This window comes from Bombina bombina, chromosome 3 (assembly GCF_027579735.1).
Source record: "Bombina bombina isolate aBomBom1 chromosome 3, aBomBom1.pri, whole genome shotgun sequence".
Classification (NCBI taxonomy): Eukaryota; Metazoa; Chordata; class Amphibia; order Anura; family Bombinatoridae; genus Bombina; species Bombina bombina.
This window is the reverse complement of record NC_069501.1, coordinates 360276472-360299574: the sequence shown is the minus strand read 5'-3', so window position 1 is coordinate 360299574 and position 23103 is coordinate 360276472. Positions and strand designations below refer to the sequence as shown.

Here is a 23103-nt window from a genome sequence, read left to right as displayed (position 1 = left end):
ACAATTGAGGTGCTGAGCGTTATTGCTGACTATTGATTCCAAACACTCAATCCTGGATCCCAATTAATTAAAATCCTTTCTTATAGAAGATATTTCTGATTAAATGAAAGATTTTAGATCAGCGATGTCAGATTTTGATGGGAGAGCAGCTATTGAATTTGTGTCAGTTGTTCCAGTGAGGATGAAGGTAATATTGTGGAAGCTGGAGTTGCCATTTTGTCAGGTTCAAAGTTATCAGATGGTGTTATGTGCAAGTCTTGTTCTGGCAAGGCAAAAAAGGAGCTCAATGATGGTGTCTTTGAATTTAATGCTTTGCTAGTCTTTCTGTTAGATTTCCTACCTGCCATAAGCAGAGGGGAGAGTGAGGTAATTTGTGAAGTATATAAGTGTGGTACGCAGTTGAATTCACAAGGAGAGATGAAGGGGAAAAGTGTTCACTCTGTGCACACTTTGTATTCAGTGTCTTGCTCTGAAGGATCACAATAAGGTTTTGATAATATTCATGTCGTAGTAGATACCACAAATAAAACAGTGTAACATGTCCCCTACGTAACATATTCAGTGTATTTTTCTAGACATACAGTCCTTTAAATTGTAGAGTATCTCGTTTGCACTTCAGGCATACATATTTGACATATCAGTTGCTAAAGTTGGTAATACCTGTATTCAAAGTCTATCTTGCACAAGTTGACAAACATGGTAGCCCTGTATTGCCGTTCTGTCCGGCCATGTGGTTTACAATGCGACGTGTTGCTATGTCGCAGTATGCTGTTCTCACCCTGATGGCTGCAGATTTTTCTAGGAGCACCGATGCGGTCTCCTCTGAGGGTAGATGTCGGGTCGGTGGCTAAATGATCCGTCTATGTGCCAGTTTGGAGATGACTCGCATTAGCAGGCCGAAATTCAAGATGGCCACCGGGATTCTTTATTTTTTTAAACTTTCCTCAGCCTTGTTCGATATATTCAATCTGTAACCATTGCTGTTCCCTTGCTGAATTAATCCTGGGACTCATACACTAGTCCAATCTATGTGTGCACCCAAAGTTAGCAGTGTGGGGCCAATCAAGCGAAAAAGGCTACGAAGCTTCACAGCAGTGCAGCCATCTCCCTGCACAGCTACGCCCCGCCTCCCCTATTGTATTTATTATTGTACCTTAAATTTGTTTCTTTTTCGTTCTGTTTGTATTTTTGTGATCTTTAAAACTCTTAATAAAATAATTTAAAAAAATACATTTATTACCTGTTGATCATGTCATCAAGCTTGGCCAAGTCAGTGTGGGGAAAAGCAGGCTCCTCATCTTCAAGCTGTGGTGGAGTATCCCCTTGACCCTGGTCGTCTGGAGGGCTAACAGGAGAATTCTCATTGGAAGAATCAGGGGAGGAAGTCTATATAAACAAAAAGGTCAGTATAATCAGAACTTATTTACACATCTAAAACAAAAAAGACTAAAATGTATGCTTAACTGATAAATGTATTTCTTTCCGGATATGGTGAGACAACAGCTTGAGTAATTACTGTTGGGAATATCACTCCTGTCCAGCAGGAGGCGGCAAAGTTCACCACAGTTAAACTGCTAAGTATCACTCCCTTACCCACAACCCCCAGTCATTTGATTAAAAGGGAAATGGAGAAAAAGGAGTAACACAAGGTGTAGAGGTGCCTGAGGTTATAGTCAAAAGAATAACGGTCTTAAAATAAAGGGTGGGGCCGTGGACTCACCATATCCGGAAATAAATTTTGTTTTCCTTTCCTAAGATAGTGAGTCCACAGCTTGAGTAATTACTGTTGGGAACCAATACCCAAGCTAGAGGACACGGATATATAGGGAGGGACAAGACCGGCAGTCCTAAACAGAAGGCACCACCGCTTTAAGAACCTTTGTCCCAAAAGAAGAAGACTCTGCCAAGGAAAAAGTATCAAATTTGGAAAAAAGTATGTAGAAAAGACCAAGTTGCAGCCTTGCAAATTTGTTCCACAGAAGCTTTATTTTTGAAAGCCCAAGAAGAGGAAACCGCTCTTGTGAAATGAGCCGTAATTCTCTCAAGAGACTGCTGTCCAGCAGTCTCATAAGCCAAACAAATTATACTTCGTAAACCAAAAGAAAGAGTAGTAGCAGTAGCTTTCTGTCCTTTACGTTTCCTAGAGAAACAGACAGAGGGCAGAGGACTGGTGAAAATTCTTAGTCGTCTGTAAGTAGAATTTAAGAGCATGTAAAACATCCAAATTGTGTAACAAACGTTCCTTGGAAGGAGGAGGATTAGGACACAGAGAGGGAACAACAAACTCCTGATTGATATTTCTATTAGAAACAACCTTAAGAAAGAAACCTAACTTAGTACGAAGAACCGGAATGAAAAATAAGATAAGGGGAATCACACTGCAGAGCTGAGAGTTTCGAGACCCTTCTAGCAGAAGAGATCATTTGGAAGGTTTTGTTTCTTGTTGCTAACAACTTAATTGTCTATGGAATGCAACAGCTCATACGGAGCCAGCTCAAAAACTTTAAGAACAAGGTTAAGGCTCCAAAGAGGAGCAACAGACTTAAAGACAGGCCTGATTTTGACCACGGTCTGACAAAAAGATTGCACATCAGCCAAACGTTTATGTAGTAAAACTGATAAAGCAGAAATCTAACCATTCAGGGTACTGACTGATAATCCCTTCTCCAGGCCTTCCTGAAGAAAAACATAATTTATGTAAAAACTTACCTGATAAATTCATTTCTTTCATAATGGCAAGAGTCCATGAACTAGTGACGTATGGGATATACAATCCTATCAGTAGAAGGCAAAGTTTCCCAAACCTCAAATGCCTATAAATACACCTCCCACCACACATATACTTCATTTTAACGTATAGCCAAGTAGTGAGGTGTAAAAAGGAGTAAAAAAGCATACAAAAAAGAGGAACTGGAAAATAATATTGTTCTTTTATACAAAAAAATGTAACCACCAAAGAGAGGGTGGGCCTCATGGACTCTTGCCATGATGAAAGAAATGAATTTATCAGGTAAGTTCTTACATAAATTATGTTTTCTTTCAAGTAAATGGCAAGAGTCCATGAGCTAGTGACGTATGGGATAAAATACCCAAGATGTGGAAGTCCACAGAAGAGTCACTAGAGAGGGAGGGATAAAATAAAAACGTCTGTTTCTGCTGAGAAATTAAATTCACAAAATAAGTTCCTATAAACAGAAGAATCAAACAGACAGCTGCTTGAAGAACTTTTCTACCAAAGACTGCAAATACATCAAAATGGTAAAATGTAATCAATGTATGCAAAGAAGATTAAGTTGCTGCTTTGCAAATCTGATCAACTGAAGATTCATTCTTAAAAGCCCACAAAGTGGCAACTGATCTAGTAGAATGAGCTTTCATTCTCTGAGGCGGAGACTGTTCCGCCTCCAAATAAGCCTTGTGAATCAAAAGCTTTAACCAAGATGCCAAAGAAATGGCAGAGGCTTTCTGACCTTTCCTAGAACCATAAAAAACAAATAGACTAGAACTCTTCCTGAAATCCTTAGTAGCCTCCACATAGTATTTCAAAGCTCTTACCACATTCAAAGAATGTAACTATTTCTCAAGAGAATTCTTAGGATTCGGACACAAAGAAGGAACAACAATTTCCCTACTAATGTAAGAATTCACAACCTTAGGAAGAAATCTAAACGAAGTCCGCAAAACAGCTTTATCCTGATGGAAAATCAGAAAATGAGACTCACAAGAGAGAGCAGACAATTCAGAAACTCTTATAGCAGAAGAGATAGCCAAAAGGAACAACACTTTCCAAGAAAGTAGTTTAATATCCAAAGAATGCATAGGCTCAAAAGGAGGAGCCGGCAAAGCCTTCAAAACCAAATTAAGACTCCATGGAGGAGAAATAGACTTAACAGGCTTGATACGGACCAAAGCCTGAACAAAACAGTGAATATCAGGAAGTTTAGCAATCTTTCTATGAAATCAAACAGAAAGAGCAGGGATGTGTCCCTTCAAAGTACTTGCAGACAAACCGTTATTCAAACCGTCCTGAAGAAACTGTAAAATTCTAGGAATTCTAAAAGAATGCCAAGAGAATTTATGAGAACACCATAAAATATAGGTTTTCCACACCCGATAATAAATTTTCCTTAAAGCAGACTTACGAGCCTGCAACATAGTATTGATCACTGAGTCAGAGAAACCTCTATGACTAAGCACTAAACGTTCAATTTCCATACCTTCAAATTAAGTGATTTGAGATCCTGATGGAAAAACGGCCCTTGAGACAGAAGGTCTGGCCTTAAAGAAAGTGACCAAGGTTGGAAACTGGACATCCAGACAAGATCTGCATACCTAAACCTGTGAGGCCATGTTGGTGCTATCAGAAACACATGCAATTGTTCCATTATGATCTTGGAGATCACCCTTGGAAGAAGAACTAGAGGCGGAAAAATATAAGCAAGTTGGTAAGACCAAGGAACTGCTAACGCATCCACCATCTCCGCCTGAGGATCCCTGGACTTGGAAAGGTATCTGGGAAGTTTCCTGTTTAGATGGGAAGCCATCAGATCTATTTCTGGCAGACCCCACATCTGTACAATCTGAAAAAACATCTGAATGGAGAGACCACTCCCCTGTATGCAAAGTCTGATGGCTGAGATAATCTGCTTCCCAATTGTCTACACCTGGGATATGAATCGCAGAAATAAGACAAGAGATGGATTCCGCCAAAGAAAGTATCCGTGATACTTCTTTCATTGCTAAAGGACTGCAAGTCGGTCCCCGATGATTGACATATGCCACAGTTGGGATATTGTCTGTCTGAAAGCGAATTAAAAGTTCTCTCTTTAATAGAGGCCAAGCCTGAAGAGCCCTGAAAATAGCACAGAGTTCTAAGATATTGATTTTATAACCTCGCCTCTTGAGGTTTCCAAACCGCTTGAGCTGTCAGAGAGCCCCAGACAGTTCCCCAACCTGAAAGACTTGCATCCGTTGAGACTACAATTGAGGAAGGACGAACAAAAAAAGAGGCACATTGAATAATACGATGATGGTCTAACCACCAAATCAGAGAGAGTAGAATGCTGGGATTTAAGAATATCAATTGTGATATTTGAGTATAATCCCTGCACCATTGATTCAGCATGCAAACCTGCAGAGGTATTTATTTTTTTATTTTTTCCAAAAAGCAGGCACTCACTGGGCTTTTCTTAAAACATATAAATTTATTTCCTTAGATTAAAAGACAAACGTTTCGGCACTGCATTGTGCCTTTGTCAATGTCACAAAAATGAGAACCAGAGTGCAACTAAGCACCCAAAATCAATATATATACAATTAAAAACATACCCCTTAAATAGTGTCTGTACCCCTTTCGTTTTGCCGCCATCCGCATGTACACGCCGTTCCAAACACACAATACTGACGTCACGCTGACACGCTGGTCGTGCCTAGCGTGATAACGCATAGCACGGCATTGCCATGGCAACGTCAGAGGCATCACGTCAGCGTGCTTACCAGATGACAGGGAACCACTGGGGCTACTATGCGCATGCTCAGAACTTAGCGTTTCAACTAGCACGGCAGTTGCCATTGGTAACAGGAGTAAATAAACCAACCTATTGCCGCAACAAAAACCTTCCGGGTGTTACCTGTATGTGGCTGGGATGGAGATAGATAATTTATTTTCACATATATAAAAAATATATATCATGATGTGATGAACCATATACATATAGAGCGGCTGTTAAATGCAAATACTAGTATGAAGCTCCATAAATAAAGCGGGATAATAGGGAATATGTAAATTTCTTCAAATTATTTGATGTTATTACAGTTTTGAATTTTTCGTTGTTTATATTATATTATGATATTTTAGTTCCCTTGATATAGGTCTAGATCCCATCGAGCCACCGAGGTTATATTGTCTGATTGGAATCTGATAAACTGGGACAAACCCAGAATGGGCCAAGCCTTAAGAGCATCATAGATTGACCGAAGTTCCAGAATGTTGATCAGGAGAGAGCATACCTTCTGAGTCCACAGGCCCTGTGCCTTCTTGGCACCCCAAACACCTCCAAATCCTGAAAGCCTTGCGTCCATAGTCACAATCTCCAAGGATAGTCTTATGAAGGATGTCTCTCGGGACAAAATAATCTGGACAGAGCCACCAAGAAAGCGATTCTTGACCGGTTGTCCAGAGAGATCTGTTGAGACAGATCCGAATGATCACCGTTCCACTGCCTCAGCATGCACACAGTTGCAACGGTTTGAGACGGAACCTGGCAAAGGGAATGATGTCCATGTTGGACACCATGAGACCAATCACCTCCATATACTGAGCCAGAGAGGGCCTTAAGGAGGTCCGGAGGGCCAGACATGCCAAAGCTAGCTTGAAACGTCTCTGGTCTGTTAGAAATATCCTCATGGATATGGAGTCTATTATAATACCCAGGAATTCCACCCTGGTGCTTTGTATAAGAGAACTCTTTTCTAGGATTATCTTCCATCCATGCGATCTAAGAAAAGAGTGCTTGTACCAGAATATGGTCCAAGTAGGGAGCTACTGCTATACCCCAGTTTCTGGAAACGGCTAGAAGAGCCCCTAGAACCTTCATAAAAATTCTTGGGAGCAGTAACTAGACCAAACAGAAGTGCAACAAACTGGAAGTGCTGGTCCAGTAACGCAAACCTTAGGAACTGGAAGTGGTACTTGTTGATTGGAACGTGAAGGTAAGCATCCTTCAAATGTGTAGTGGTCATGAACTGTCCTTCCTGAACTAAGGGAAGTATGGACCTTATCGTCTCCATCTTGAACGAGGGAACCTTTAGAAATTTATTTAAGCACTTTAGGTCCAGAATCGGACTGAAAGTTTCCTCCTCCTTTGGGACCACGAAAAGGTTTGAATAGTATCCCAAACCTCTTTCTGCGATAGGCACTGGGACCATGACTCCTAAGGAGGACAGATCCTGCATGCACCCCAGAAAGGCTTCCCACTTTTCTGGTCTGGAAGACCGGTTTGAGAGGAGAAATCTGCCCTTGGGAGGATGAGATTTGAAACCTATCTTGTATCCCTGAGCTATGACCTCCAGGACCCATGGATCCTGCATGTCCCTGAACCAAGCGTCTGAAAAGAGCAACAGTCTGCCCTCTACATGATCCTGAGCCGGTTGGGGGGCCGCACCTTCATGCCGATTTAGTCTCGGTATGCTTCTTGCTCTGCTTGGACATTTTCCAGGACTGAGCCAGCTTCCAAGTACTCTTGGTTTGCTCGGGCTTATCGGAGCACTGTTGTCGTTGGGATTTATCAGAAAAAAAGGAATGAAAATTTTAGAAACTTGTCCATTAGAGTTGCTCTTTTTATCTTGCAGTAGGAAGGCACCCGTGCCTCCTGTAACCGTAGAGATAAATCGAGTCCAGGCCTGGACCAAATAAAATCTTTCCCTTAAAGGGGAGGGAAAGAAGTCTGGACTTAGAAGTCATATCCGCAGACAAGGACTTCAGCCAGAGCACCCGACGGGCCTGAACCAAAAAGACAGAAGCCTTAGCATTTAGGCGAATAATCTGCATGTTTGCATCACCGATAAAAGAATTAGCAATTCTCAAGGCGTTAATTCTTTCCTGGATAACGTTGAGGGGACCCTCCACTTCAATCAATTCCGATAAGGAGTCGCACCAGTAGGTAGCTGCTCCAGCAACCGTGGCAACAGATGCTGCCGGTTGAAATATCCTGAAACATCTTTCTAGAAGAGTTTCCATCTTCTTATCCATCGGTTCTCTGAACGACGAGCTATCCTCATGCGGGATAGTAGCACGTTTGGCAAGAGTGGAGAAAGAGTCATCCACCTTAGGGACGGAACCCCACAACTCCAATTGAGAGTCTGGGACCGGGAATAATTTTTTAAAGGAAGACAAAGGGGAAAAGAAAGATCCAATTCTGTCCTATTCGCCCTTAATAATGTTTGACATCTTTACAGGCACAGGAAAAGATAAAAAGGTACTACCCTGTCCTCGTAAACTCTAACTTAGGAATCAAAGGTTCATCAGGCAGCTTGGCCTCTGGAACCTCTAGTATAGACAGGACTTCCTTTAGAAGAAAACGTATGTGTTCAATCTTAAATCTAAAGGCTGGTTCCTCCGCAGCAGGAGGCTTAGAGGCAGCAGACTCCATGCTAGAAAATTCCCCCTCTGAAGCCTCAGAGTGAGACATCCTCGGATAACTGAGACAGAGCAGTTAAATCCAATAAATTACATGATGACCCCAGGGCAGGAGAGCTATGTTTAACCTTTCGCTTGCGCTTAGCAGGACGAGGTAAAGCACTGAGGGCCTCAGACACCGCCGTTTTTAACTGCGCGGTAAAATCTGATGGTAAAAGGCTCCCTCCAGATGGAGGATCAAGCGTGCTACCGGAAGCTGCCTGTGTAGAAGGAGATGAATGTTGGGTATACACATCATGGGACGGCGAGTCCTCAGAGGTGGACGGCTCAGTGGTACTAAAAGGGTTAACCTTCTTTGACCTAATAACGTTGTCAAGGTATGTGGAACATAATTGAGAGGGCGGGCATACCAAAGCCTCCTCAAAATATAAACAGGTATTACTATTTGGAATAGAGGAGTACCCTCTAATATCTCAGAATCCTCCCTAGCTTAAGCTAATAACAGCAGGACAGAAAATAAACAATCTTTATTTCTCAAAAAAACAGCACCTTTATACTCCCAATGGCTGGGGTACTCACCACCTCCTAGACCCAGACAATGCAGAGAAATATCATCTTCTCAGACAGCCAGCTTAGTCAGGAAAGAGAAAATTAAAGCGAGACCACTCCCGGTCCCATGGTGCGCAAGTCAGGACGCCCCTGCTATGAGAAAAAGCACGCCAAGCTGCGCAACGCTCAAAGTGAAAGTAAAAAACCTGTGCGTTCCAGCTATATAACAAAGAGCCTATGAGCTTAATAAAATCTCGCACATAAAGCAGCATAAAATCAAAGCATCACATTTTATTAATCCCCACTGTTCAATACTCCCCCTCAGGAGATATTAACCCATGATTCTATTAAGATAAAAGGAGCCACACTATGACCTTATCTTCTAGCGTTTTCAACATATGTAAAAATTGAAACGATCTTACCAGAATCCATGCTGTGGAACAGAAACACAGCCTCTCAAGTGCGACAGTCTTGTAACATCACTCCTGACATAGACTTGATTGAGAAATCAAGCAGGCAGCGAAACTTGTCAACACTTATTGCTTAGGAGCTGTTAGCAGGCAGTCTGGATGGGTTCACAGAAAGACTCTCCCTGGGACAGACTTGAAATTTTGTTTATAGAGTTACCTTATGACTAACATTCAGATTTGTTCAAAAGAAGTCGATAGCTCATGTGGTTTGGCAGTCATTTTGAATTGTTCAAAAATTCTTAACGATATTTGTTAATAAAACTTTTTACAAAAATGATTTATTTTGTCATGTTTGACACCTGTGGTGAGAACTATTGTGCATAATATGGAGGCTGTATATCATTTTGTTTTACAAGAAAATTTCGAAAATTATATTCTCCTCAACCACTTATGTTAGAACTGCGAAACTTGCTGTATAACCTTATATTGTGACCTAGAGTCACAGTTGTTCATGTTGAAGGAATTTTTCACAAAGTGTGGCAGCCATATTAGTTTACGCAAACATTTCGAAAATGTGTTTTCTTTGCAACTTTCTTTTTTTTAAATGCTACCACAGCATAACCAGCTACCACAGCATAACTCAAAAACTCATGAAACTTGGCACAATGCTAGAGATCTATTCTGTGCATATCCTATGCAACATAAATCTCATAGGTCACGTGATCTAGCAGCCATATTGCTTTCAGCGAAAATTTTGACAAACGCTTGAAAATCTTCTACGGAACCGCTTGTGTTACAGATGTGAAACTCGCTGTGTGTACTGCTGTACTGACCTACAATAACGTTTGTTCAAGAGAAGTGATTTAGTCACATGATCTAGCTGCCATTTTGAAATGTGCGAAAATCTTTAAACATCTTCTATGAAACCGCAAGTGCAATGAAGCGCAATTTTGCACATGTGCTCTTTGTAAGGTCATCTACCAAGATTGTTCAAACTGTGAATTTTTCATAATCAATATGGCTGCTATGAGCCTTTTGCCTTTTTTATCGTTGAATTGCATAAAGTTGGATTTTATGCATTATGTTTACACTATTTACGTAACTATATTACAGTGTAGTAGACACATGATTATACATAATCATGACCCCTAAAGACAATATTGCAGTCAAAATTTGCACTGCGCAGTCGCGTTCGTCAGACAAAAACAGAATTTATGTTTACCTGATAAATTACTTTCTCCAACGGTGTGTCCGGTCCATGGCGTCATCCTTACTTGTGGGATATTCTCTTCCCCAACAGGAAATGGCAAAGAGCCCAGCAAAGCTGGTCACATGATCCCTCCTAGGCTCCGCCTTCCCCAGTCATTCGACCGACGTAAAGGAGGAATATTTGCATAGGAGCAATCATATGATACCGTGGTGACTATAGTTAGAGAAAATAAATCATCAGACCTGATTAAAAAAACCAGGGCGGGCCGTGGACCGGACACACCGTTGGAGAAAGTAATTTATCAGGTAAACATAAATTCTGTTTTCTCCAACATAGGTGTGTCCGGTCCACGGCGTCATCCTTACTTGTGGGAACCAATACCAAAGCTTTAGGACACGGATGATGGGAGGGAGCAAATCAGGTCACCTAGATGGAAGGCACCACGGCTTGCAAAACCTTTCTCCCAAAAATAGCCTCAGAAGAAGCAAAAGTATCAAATTTGTAAAATTTAGTAAAAGTGTGCAGTGAAGACCAAGTCGCTGCCTTACATATCTGATCAACAGAAGCCTCGTTCTTGAAGGCCCATGTGGAAGCCACAGCCCTAGTGGAATGAGCTGTGATTCTTTCAGGAGGCTGCCGTCCGGCAGTCTCATAAGCCAATCTGATGATGCTTTTAAGCCAAAAAGAGAGAGAGGTAGAAGTTGCTTTTTGACCTCTCCTTTTACCAGAATAAACAACAAACAAGGAAGATGTTTGTCTAAAATCCTTTGTAGCCTCTAAATAGAACTTAAGAGCACGAACTACATCCAAATTGTGCAACAAACGTTCCTTCTTTGAAACTGGATTCGGACACAAAGAAGGCACAACTATCTCCTGGTTAATATTTTTGTTAGAAACAACTTTCGGAAGAAAACCAGGTTTAGTACGCAAAAAACTTTCCAAGATAATAACTTAATATCTACGGAATGTAAGGGTTCAAACGGAACCCCTTGAAGAACTGAAAGAACTAAATTGAGACTCCAAGGAGGAGTCAAAGGTTTGTAAACAGGCTTGATTCTAACCAGAGCCTGAACAAAAGCCTGAACATCTGGCACAGCCGCCAGCTTTTTGTGAAGTAAAACAGATAAAGCAGAAATCTGTCCCTTCAAAGAACTTGCAGATAATCCTTTCTCCAAACCCTCTTGTAGAAAGGATAGAATCTTAGGAATTTTTACCCTGTTCCATGGGAATCCTTTCGATTCGCACCAACAGATATATTTTTTCCATATTTTATGGTAAATTTTTCTAGTTACAGGCTTTCTAGCCTGAATAAGAGTATCAATGACAGAATCTGAGAACCCACGCTTTGATAAAATCAAGCGTTCAATCTCCAAGCAGTCAGTTGGAGTGATGCCAGATTCGGATGTTCGAACAGACCTTGAACAAGAAGGTCCCGTCTCAAAGGTAGCTTCCATGGTGGAGCTGATGACATATTCACCAGGTCTGCATACCAAGTTCTGCGTGGCCACGCAGGAGCTATCAAGATCACCGAAGCCCTCTCCTGATTGATCCTGGCTACCAGCCTGGGAATGAGAGGAAACGGTGGGAACACATAAGCTAGGTTGAAGGTCCAGGGCGCTACTAGTGCATCTACTAGAGTCGCCTTGGGATCCCTGGATCTGGACCCGTAGCAAGGAACTTTGAAGTTCTGACGAGACGCCATCAGATCCATGTCTGGAATGCCCCATAATAGAGTTATTTGGGCAAAGATATCCGGATGGAGTTCCCACTCCCCCGGATGAAATGTCTGACGACTTAGAAAATCCGCTTCCCAATTTTCCACTCCTGGGATGTGGATTGCAGACAAGTGGCAGGAGTGAAGCTCCGCCCAGTGAATTACTTTGGTCACTTCTTCCATCGCCAGGGTACTCCTTGTTCCCCCCTGATGGTTGATATATGCAACAGTCGTCATGTTGTCTGATTGAAACCTTATGAATTTGGCCTTTGCTAGCTGAGGCCAAGCCTTGAGAGCATTGAATATCGCTCTCAGTTCCAGAATGTTTATCGGGAGAAGAGATTCTTCCCGAGACCATAGACCCTGAGCTTTCAGGTGTTTCCAGACCGCGCCCCAGCCCACCAGGCTGGCGTCGGTCGTTACAATGACCCACTCTGGTCTTCTGAAGCTCATCCCTTGGGACAGGTTGTCCAGGGTCAGCCACCAACGGAGTGAATCTCTGGTCCTCTGATCTACTTGGATCGTCGGGGACAGATCTGTATAATCCCCATTCCACTGTCTGAGCATGCACAGTTGTAATGGTCTTAGATGAATTCGCGCAAAAGGAACTATGTCCATTGCCGCAACCATCAGACCTATTACTTCCATTCACTGCGCTATGGAAGGAAGAAGAACAGAATGAAGTACTTGACAAGAGCTTAGAAGTTTTGATTTTCTGGCTTCTGTCAGAAAAATCTTCATTTCCAAGGAGTCTACTATTGTTCCCAAGAAGGGAACCCTTGTTGACGGGAATAGAGAACTTTTTTCTACGTTCACTTTCCACCCGTGAGATCTGAGAAAGGCTAGGACAATGTCCGTATGAGCCTTTGCTTGTGGCAGAGACGACGCTTGAATCAGTATGTCGTCCAAGTAGGGTACTACTGCAATGCCCCTTGGTCTTAGCACCGCTAGAAGGGACCCTAGTACCTTTGTGAAAATTCTTGGAGCAGTGGCTAGTCCGAATGGGAGTGCCACAAACTGGTAATGCTTGTCCAGAAAGGCGAATCTTAGGAACCGATGATGTTCCTTGTGGATAGGAATATGTAGATACGCATCCTTTAAATCCACCGTGGTCATGAATTGACCTTCCTGGATGGTAGGAAGAATTGTCCGAATGGTTTCCATCTTGAACGATGGGACCTTGAGAAATTTGTTTAGGATCTTGAGATCCAAAATTGGCCTGAATGTTCCCTCTTTTTTGGGAACTATGAACAGATTGGAGTAAAACCCCATCCCTTGTTCTCCTAATGGAACAGGATGAATCACTCCCATTTTTAACAGGTCTTCTACACAATGTAAGAATGCCTGTCTTTTTATTTGGTCTGAAGACAATTGAGACCTGTGGAACCTTCCCCTTGGGGGTAGTTCCTTGAATTCCAGGAGATAACCTTGAGAAACTATTTCTAGCGCCCAAGGATCCTGAACATCTCTTGCCCAAGCCTGAGCGAAGAGAGAGAGTCTGCCCCCCACCAGATCCGGTCCCGGATCGGGGGCCAGCATCTCATGCTGTCTTGGTAGCTGTAGCGGGCTTCTTGGCCTGCTTACCTTTATTCCAGCCTTGCATCGGTCTCCAGGCTGGCTTGGTTTGAGAAGAATTACCCTCTTGCTTAGAGGATGTAGAATTTGAGGCTGGTCCGTTTCTGCGAAAGGGACGAAAATTTGTTTTATTTTTAGCCTTAAAAGACCTATCCTGAGGAAGGGCGTGGCCCTTTCCCCCAGTGATGTCTGAAATAATCTCTTTCAAGTCAGGGCCAAACAGCGTTTTCCCCTTGAAAGGGATGTTAAGCAATCTGTTCTTGGAGGACACATCCGCCGACCAAGACTTCAGCCAAAGCGCTCTGCGCGCCACAATAGCAAAACCTGAATTTTTCTCCGCTAATCTAGCTAACTGCAAAGTGGCGTCTAAGGTAAAAGAGTTAGCCAACTTAAGTGCTTGAACTCTGTCCATAACCTCCTCATAAGAAGATGCTTGATTGAGCGACTTTTCTAGTTCCTCGAACCAGAAACACGCTGCTGTAGTGACAGGAACAATGCATGAAATTGGTTGTAGAAGGTAACCTTGCTGAACAAACATCTTTTTAAGCAAACCCTCTAATTTTTTATCCATAGGATCTTTGAAAGCACAACTATCTTCTATAGGGATAGTGGTGCGTTTGTTTAGAGTAGAAACCGCTCCCTCGACCTTGGGGACTGTCTGCCATAAGTCCTTCCTGGGGTCGACCATAGGAAATAATTTCTTAAATATAGGGGGAGGGACAAAAAGGTATGCCGGGCCTTTCCCATTCTTTATTTACAATGTCCGCCACCCGCTTGGGTATAGGAAAAGCTTCGGGGGGCACCGGGACCTCTAGGAACCTGTCCATCTTACATAATTTCTCTGGAATGACCAAATTGTCACAATCATCCAGAGTAGATAACACCTCCTTAAGCAGAGCGCGGAGATGTTCCAATTTAAATTTAAATGTAATAACGTCAGGTTCAGCTTGTTGAGAAATTTTTCCTGAATCTGAAATTTCTCCCTCAGACAAAACCTCCCTAGCCCCTTCAGACTGGTGTAAGGGCATGTCAGAACCATTATCATCAGCGTCCTCATGCTCTTCAGTATCTAAAACAGAGCAGTCGCGCTTTCGCTGATAAGTGGGCATTTTGGCTAAAATGTTTTTAATAGAATTATCCATTACAGCCGTTAATTGTTGCATAGTAAGGAGGATTGGCGCACTAGATGCACTAGGGGCCTCCTGAGTGGGCAAGACTGGTGTAGACATAGGAGATGATGCAGTACCATGCTTACTCCACTCACTTAAGGAATCATTTTGGGCAACATTATTATCAGTGGCATCATTGTCCCTACTTTGTTTGTCACATTCATCACATATATTTAAATGGATAGGAACCTTGGCTTCCGAACATACAGAACATCGTCTATCTGATAGTTCAGACATGTTAATAGGCATAAACTTGATAACAAAGCACAAAAAAACGTTTTAAAATAAAACCGTTACTGTCTCTTCATACTTTTGCGTATATTCAGTAAAAAAGTGTGTTCAGTTTAAAATTTAAAGGAAATGTTCAAAATTCACCAAAATTTCACCACAGTGTCATAAAGCCTTAAAAGTATTGCACACCAAATTTGAAAGCTTTAACTCTTAAAATAACGGAACCGGAGCCGTTTTTACATTTAACCCCTATACAGTCCCTGGTATCTGCTTTGCTGAGACCCAACCAAGCCCAGAGGGGAATACAATACCAAATGACGCCTTCAATAAGCTTTTTCAGTGGATCTGAGCTCCTCACACATGCATCTGCATGCCTTGCTTCTCAAAAACAACTGCGCATTAGTGGCGCGAAAATGAGGCTCTGCCTATGACTAGAAAAGGCCCCCAGTGAAAAAGGTGTCCAATACAGTGCCTGCCGTTTTTTTAACAAAATTGCCAAGATTAAAATAACTCTCCAAAGTTATAAACCATTAACCCCTTAACGACTGAGGACGTGCAGGGTACGTCCTCAGAAAAAAGGCAGTTAATGCCTGAGAACGTACCCTGCACGTCCTCAGTGTGGAAAGCAGCTGGAAGCGATCCTGCTCGCTTCCAGCTGCTTTCCGGTTATTGCAGTGATGCCTCGATATGGAGGCATCCTGCAATAACCTTTGTAAGCCATCCGGTGCAGAGAGAGCCACTCTGTGGCCCTCTCTGCACCGGAGATCGGTGGCTTACTGCGTTGGTGGGTGGGAGCCGGACCGGGAGGCGGGTGGCGGCCATCGATGGCCCTGGTTATGTGAATGGGGGGCGGGATCGTGTGCGGGGGTGGCTGGGGGCGCGCACGGGCGCGCGCGCGTGCACGGGAGGGTGGGGGCGGGCGCGTGCACGGGGAGGGAGCGGGTGGGAACCGCTACACTACAGAAACTTTTGAAAATTAAAAATGCTGAAAGTAAAAAAAAAAACAAAAAAAAAACGATCAGCAAGGTGGTGGGGGTTTGTCTGTGTGGGGGTGGGGGAAGCTACACTACAGAAAAGAAAAACAAAACAAGCACTTTTTATTGCACTTTTTATTGCAAACTGGGTACTGGCAGACAGCTGCCAGTACCCAAGATGGCCCCCAATAAGGCAGAGGGGAGGGTTAGAGAGCGGTTTTGGGGGGGATCAGGGAGGTTGGGGGCTAAGGGGGGGATCCTACACAGTAGCATATGTACATATGCTAAAAAAAAAATTTTTTTTTTTTTTTTTAAAACCCCTTTTATTTTAGTACTGGCAGACTTTCTGCCAGTACTTAAGATGGCGGGGACAATTGTGGGGGAGGGAAGGGAAGGGAGCTGTTTGGGAGAGATCAGGGGGTGGGATGTGTCAGATGGGAGGCTGATCTCTACACTAAAGCTAAAATTAACCCTGCAAGCTCCCTACAAACTCCCTAATTAACCCCTTCACTGCTAGCCATAATACATGTGTGAGGTGCAGCAAGATTTAGCGGCCTTCTAATTACCAGAAAGCAACGCCAAAGTCATATATGTCTGCTATTTCTGAACAAAGGGGATCCCAGACAAGCATTTACAACCATTTGTGCCATAATTGCACAAGCTGTTTGTAAATGATTTCAGTGAGAAACCTAAAATTGTGAAAAATTTTAAGTTTTTTTTAATTTGATCGCATTTGGCGGTGAAATGGTGGCATGAAATATACCAAAATGTGCCTAGATCAATACTTGGGGTTGTCTACTACACTACACTAAAGCTAAAATTAACCCTACAAGCTCCCTAAAAGCTCCCTAATTAACCCCTTAACTGCTGGGCATAAAACACGTGTGGTGCGCAGTGGCATTTAGCGGCCTTCTAATTACCAAAAAGCAACGCCAAAGCCATATATGTCTGCTATTTCTGAACAAAGGGGATGCCAGAGAAGAATTTACAACCATTTATGCCATAATTGCACAAGTTGTTTGTAAATAATTTCAGTGAGAAACCGAAAGTTTGTGAAAAAATTTGTGAAAAAGTGAACGATTTTTTGGATTTGATCGCATTTGGCGGTGAAATGGTGGTATGAAATATACCAAAATGGGCCTAGATCAATACTTTGGGATGTCTACTAAAAAAAAATACATACATGTCAAGGGATATTCAGGGATTCCTGAAAGATATCAGTGTTCTAATGTAACTAGCGCTAATTTTGGAAAAAAATGGTTTGGAAATAGCAAAGTGCTACTTGTATTTATGGCCCTATAACTTGCAAAAAAAGCAAAGAACATGTAAACATTGGGTATTTCTGAACTCAGGACAAAATTTAGAAACTATTTAGCATGGGTGTTTTTTGGTGGTTGTAGATGTGTAACAGATTTTGGGGGTCAAAGTTAGAAAAAGTGTGTTTTTTTCCATTTTTCCTCATATTTTATCATTTTTTTTATAGTAAATTATAAGATATGATGAAAATAATGGTATCTTTAGAAAGTCCATTTAATGGCGAGAAAAACGGTATATAATATGTGTGGGTACAGTAAATGAGTAAGAAGAAAATTACAGCTAAACACAAACACTGCAAAAATGTAAAAATAGCCTTGGTCCCAAACGGACAGAAAATGGAAAAGTGCTGTGGTCATTAAGGGGTTAAATATGCTTATATAGTAATCGTTTTGGCCCAGAAAAATGTCTACCAGTCTTTAAAGCCCTTGTGAAGCCCTTTTATTCTTATATTGAAAATTAAGAAAATGGCTTACCGGATCCCATAGGGAAAATGACAGTTTCCAGCATTACCAAGTCTTGTTAGAAATGTGTCATACCTCAAGCAGCCAAAGTCTGCTCACTGTTTCCCCCAACTGAAGTTAATTCCTCTCAACAGTCCTGTGTGGAAACAGCCATCGATTTTAGTAACGGTTGCTAAAATCATTTTCCTCTTACAAACAGAAATCTTCATCTCTTTTCTGTTTCAGAGTAAATAGTACATACCAGCACTATATTAAAATAACAAACTCTTGATAGAAGAATAAAAACTACATTTAAACACCAAAAAACTCTGAGCCATCTCCGTGGAGATGTTGCCTGTGCAACGGCAAAGAGAATGACTGGGGAAGGCGGAGCCTAGGAGGGATCATGTGACCAGCTTTGCTGGGCTCTTTGCCATTTCCTGTTGGGGAAGAGAATATCCCACAAGTAAGGATGACGCCGTGGACCGGACACACCTATGTTGGAGAAATATTTGCAAATTTTCATGAAACTAAAGCAAATTGTAGAGATCTATAGTGAGCATTAGTATGTGCAATTTGAAAGCCATACATTGAATAGCTTCGTGGCCATTTTGTTTTGTATGCGCTGTTTTTAAAACCTACAAAAAATCTTCTCCGAAACCGCTTATGGGGCAGACTTGAAATTTTGTTTATAGAGTTATCTTATGACTAACATTCAGATTTGTTCAAGAGAAGTTGATATGTCATGTGATTTGGTAGCCATTTTGAATTTTTCAAAAATGCTTAAAGGGCCAGTATACACACAAAAAAATTTGGGCTAATTTAATAAAACTCTTGATGTATAAAAAGTTTGCAATTGACATGAATTTTTTTTTTTTACTTCTAAAGAGTTAAAATAGGGAAGAAACTTGCAGTGTTTTTACTGCATATGGAGACAATCATCCTACACACTACTTAGAGAGAGAGTTTTTACCTCAGTCCCCAACTACTACTTAGAGAGAGAGAGTTTTTACCTCAGTCCCCAACTAGTGTGTTTACTGACAGCCCTCCTGCTGGAGCTATCTGTGTAATGTAGTGTGCACATATCACTGCACAAAGTACAAGCATAAAAACAACTTTGAATAAATCTGAGAAAAAACAGAATTTATGTTTACCTGATAAATTACTTTCTCCAACGGTGTGTCCGGTCCACGGCGTCATCCTTACTTGTGGGATATTCTCTTCCCCAACAGGAAATGGCAAAGAGCCCAGCAAAGCTGGTCACATGATCCCTCCTAGGCTCCGCCTACCCCAGTCATTCGACCGACGTTAAGGAGGAATATTTGCATAGGAGAAACCATATGTTACCGTGGTGACTGTAGTTAAAGAAAATAAATTATCAGACCTGATTAAAAAAACCAGGGCGGGCCGTGGACCGGACACACCGTTGGAGAAAGTAATTTATCAGGTAAACATAAATTCTGTTTTCTCCAACATAGGTGTGTCCGGTCCACGGCGTCATCCTTACTTGTGGGAACCAATACCAAAGCTTTAGGACACGGATGAAGGGAGGGAGCAAATCAGGTCACCTAAATGGAAGGCACCACGGCTTGCAAAACCTTTCTCCCAAAAATAGCCTCAGAAGAAGCAAAAGTATCAAATTTGTAAAATTTAGAAAAAGTGTGCAGTGAAGACCAAGTCGCTGCCTTACATATCTGATCAACAGAAGCCTCGTTCTTGAAGGCCCATGTGGAAGCCACAGCCCTAGTGGAGTGAGCTGTGATTCTTTCAGGAGGCTGCCGTCCGGCAGTCTCATAAGCCAATCGGATAATGCTTTTAATCCAGAAGGAGAGAGAGGTAGAAGTTGCTTTTTTGACCTCTCCGTTTACCAGAATAAACAACAAACAAAGACGAAGTTTGTCTGAAATCCTTAGTAGCTGCTAAGTAAAATTTGAAAGCACGAACTACATCCAAGTTGTGCAACAAACGTTCCTTCTTTGAAACTGGATTAGGACACAAAGAAGGCACAACTATCTCCTGGTTAATGTTTTTGTTAGAAACAACTTTTGGAAGAAAACCAGGTTTAGTACGCAAAACCACCTTATCTGCATGGAACACCAGATAAGGAGAAGAACACTGCAGAGCAGATAATTCTGAAACTCTTCTAGCAGAAGAAATTGCAAAAAAACACAAAACTTTCCAAGATAATAACTTAATATCAACGGAATGTAAGGGTTCAAACGGAACCCCCTGAAGAACTGAAAGAACTAGGTTGAGACTCCAAGGAGGAGTCAAAATTTTGTAAACAGGCTTGATTCTAACCAGAGCCTGAACAAAGGCTAGAACATCTGGCACAGCTGCCAGCTTTTTGTGAAGTAACACAGACAAGGCAGAAATCTGTCCCATCAAGGAACTTGCAGATAATCCTTTTTCCAATCCTTCTCGAAGGAAGGATAGACTCTTAGGAATCTTAACCTTGTCCCAAGGGAATCCTGCAGATTCACACCAACAGATATACCAAATTATGTGGTAATTTTTCTGGTTACAGGCTTTCAGGCCTGAACAAGAGTATTAATAACAGAATCTGAGAACCCTCGCTTTGATAAGATCAAGCGTTCAATCTCCAAGCAGTCAGCTGGAGTGGGTCGAACGGACCTAGAACAAGAAGGTCTCGTCTCAAAGGTAGCTTCCATGGTGGAGCCGATGACATATTCACCAGATCTGCATACCAAGTCCTGCGTGGCCACGCAGGAGCTATCAAAATCACCGACGCCCTCTCCTGATTGATCCTGGCTACCAGCCTGGGGATGAGAGGAAACGGCGGGAACACATAAGCTAGTTTGAAGGTCCAAGGTGCTACTAGTGCATCCACTAGAGCCGCCTTGGGATCCCTGGATCTGTACCCGTAGTAAGTAACTCTGAAGTTCTGACGAGAGGCCATCAGATCCATGTCTGGAATGCCCCACGGTTAAGTGACTTGGGCAAAGATTTCCGGATGGAGTTCCCACTCCCCCGGATGCAATGTCTGACGACTCAGAAAATCCGCTTCCCAATTTTCCACTCCTGGGATGTGGATAGCAGACAGGTGGCAGGAGTGAGACTCCGCCCATAGAATGATTTTGGTCACTTCTTCCATCGCTAGGGAACTCCTTGTTCCCCCCTGATGGTTGATGTATGAACTTGGCCCTCGCTAGCTGAGGCCAAGCTTTGAGAGCATTGAATATCGCTCTCAGTTCCAGAATATTTATCGGTAGAAGAGATTCTACCCGAGACCAAAGACCCTGAGCTTTCAGGGATCCCCAGACCGCGCCCCAGCCCATCAGACTGGCGTCGGTCGTGACAATGACCCACTCTGGTCTGCGGAAGGTCATCCCTTGAGACAGGTTGTCCAGGGACAGCCACCAACGGAATGAGTCTCTGGTCCTCTGATTTACTTGTATCTTCGGAGACAAGTCTGAATAGTCCCCATTCCACTGACTGAGCATGAACAGTTGTAATGGTCTTAGATGAATGCGCACAAAAGGAACTATGTCCATTGCCGCTACCATCAAACCTATCACTTCCATGCACTGCGCTATGGAAGGAAGAGGAACGGAATGAAGTATCCGACAAGAGTCTAGAAGTTTTGTTTTTCTGGCTTCTGTCAGAAAAATCCTCATTTCTAAGGAGTCTATTATAGTTCCCAAGAAGGGAACCCTCGTTGACGGAGATAGAGAACTCTTTTCCACGTTCACTTTCCATCCGTGAGATCTGAGAAAGGCCAGGACAATGTCCGTGTGAGCCTTTACTTGAGGAAGGGACGACGCTCGAATCAGAATGTCGTCCAAGTAAGGTACTACAGCAATGCCCCTTGGTCTTAGCACCGCCAGAAGGGACCCTAGTACCTATGAGAAAATCCTAGGAGCAGTGGCTAATCCGAAAGAAAACGCCACGAACTGGAAATGCTTGTCCAGGAATGCAAACCTTAGGAACCGATGATGTTCCTTGTGGATAGGAATATGTAGATACGCATCCTTGAAATCCACCTTGGTCATGAATTGACCTTCCTGGATGGAAGGAAGAAGTGTTCGAATGGTTTCCATCTTGAACGATGGAACCTTGAGAAACTTGTTCAAGATCTTGAGATCGAAGATTGGTCTGAACGTTCCCTCTTTTTTGGGAACTATGAACAGATTGGAGTAGAACCCCATCCCTTGTTCTCCTAATGGAACAGGATGAATCACTCCCATTTTTAGCAGGTCTTCTACCCAATGTAAGAATGCCTGTCTTCTTATGTGGTCTGAAGACAACTGAGACCTGTGGAACCTCCCCCTTGGAGGAAGCCCCTTGAACTCCAGAGAATAACCTTGGGAGACTATTTCTAGCGCCCAAGGATCCAGAACATCTCTTGCCCAAGCCTGAGCGAAGAGAGAGAGTCTGCCCCCCACCAGATCCGGTCCCGGATCGGGGGCCCGCATTTCATGCTGTCTTGGTAGCAGTGGCAGGTTTCCTGGCCTGCTTTCCTTTGTTCCAGCCTTGCATAGGTCTCCAGGCTGGATTGGTTTGAGAAGTATTACCTTCCTGCTTAGAGGACGTAGCCCTTGGGGCTGATCCGTTTCTGCGAAAGGGACGAAACTTAGGTTTATTTTTGGTCTTGAAAAGACCTATCCTGAGGAAGGGCGTGGCCCTTGCCCCCAGTGATATCAGAGATAATCTCTTTCAAGTCAGGGCCAAAGAGTGTTTTCCCCTTGAAAGGAATGTCAAGCAATTTGTTCTTGGAAGACGCATCCACTGCCCAAGATTTTAACCAAAGCGCTCTGCGCCACAATAGCAAACCCAGAATTTTTTCGCCGCTAACCTAGCCAATTGCAAGGTGGCGTCTAGGGTGAAAGAATTAGCCAATTTAAGAGCACGAATTCTGTCCATAATCTCCTCATAAGAAGAAGAATTACTAATAATCGCCTTTCCTAGCTCATCAAACTAGAAACACGCGGCTGCAGTGACAGGGACAATGCATGCAATTGGTTGTAGAAGGGAACCTTGCTGAACAAACATCTTTTTTAGCAGACCTTCTAATTTTTTATCCATAGGATCTTGGAAAGCACAACTATCTTCTATGGGTATAGTGGCGCGCTTGTGTAGAGTAGAAACCGCCCCCTCGACCTTGGGGACTGTCTGCCATCAGTCCTTTCTGGGGTCGACTATAGGAAAACAATTTTTTTAAATATGGGGGGAGGTACTAAAGGTATACCGGGCCTGTCCCATTCTTTACTAACAATGTACGCCACCCGCTTGGATATAGGAAAAGCTTCGGGGGGCCCCGGGGCCTCTAAGAACTTTTCCATTTTACATAGTGGTTCTGGAATGACCAGATAATCACAATCATCCAAATTGGATAACACCTCCTTAAGCAGAGCGC

General features: G+C 42.8%; 1 protein-coding gene across 1 annotated transcript in view; it reads right to left on the bottom strand.

Moving 5' to 3' along the window:
* Positions 1 to 23103, bottom strand: part of USP9X (ubiquitin specific peptidase 9 X-linked) — a gene marked incomplete in the record, with an annotated part of 1177890 nt that overhangs the window by 931043 nt on the left and 223744 nt on the right. The window contains 1 exon segment of the mRNA XM_053706481.1: positions 1241 to 1386. Coding sequence (XP_053562456.1) covers positions 1241 to 1386 — 146 coding nt within the window.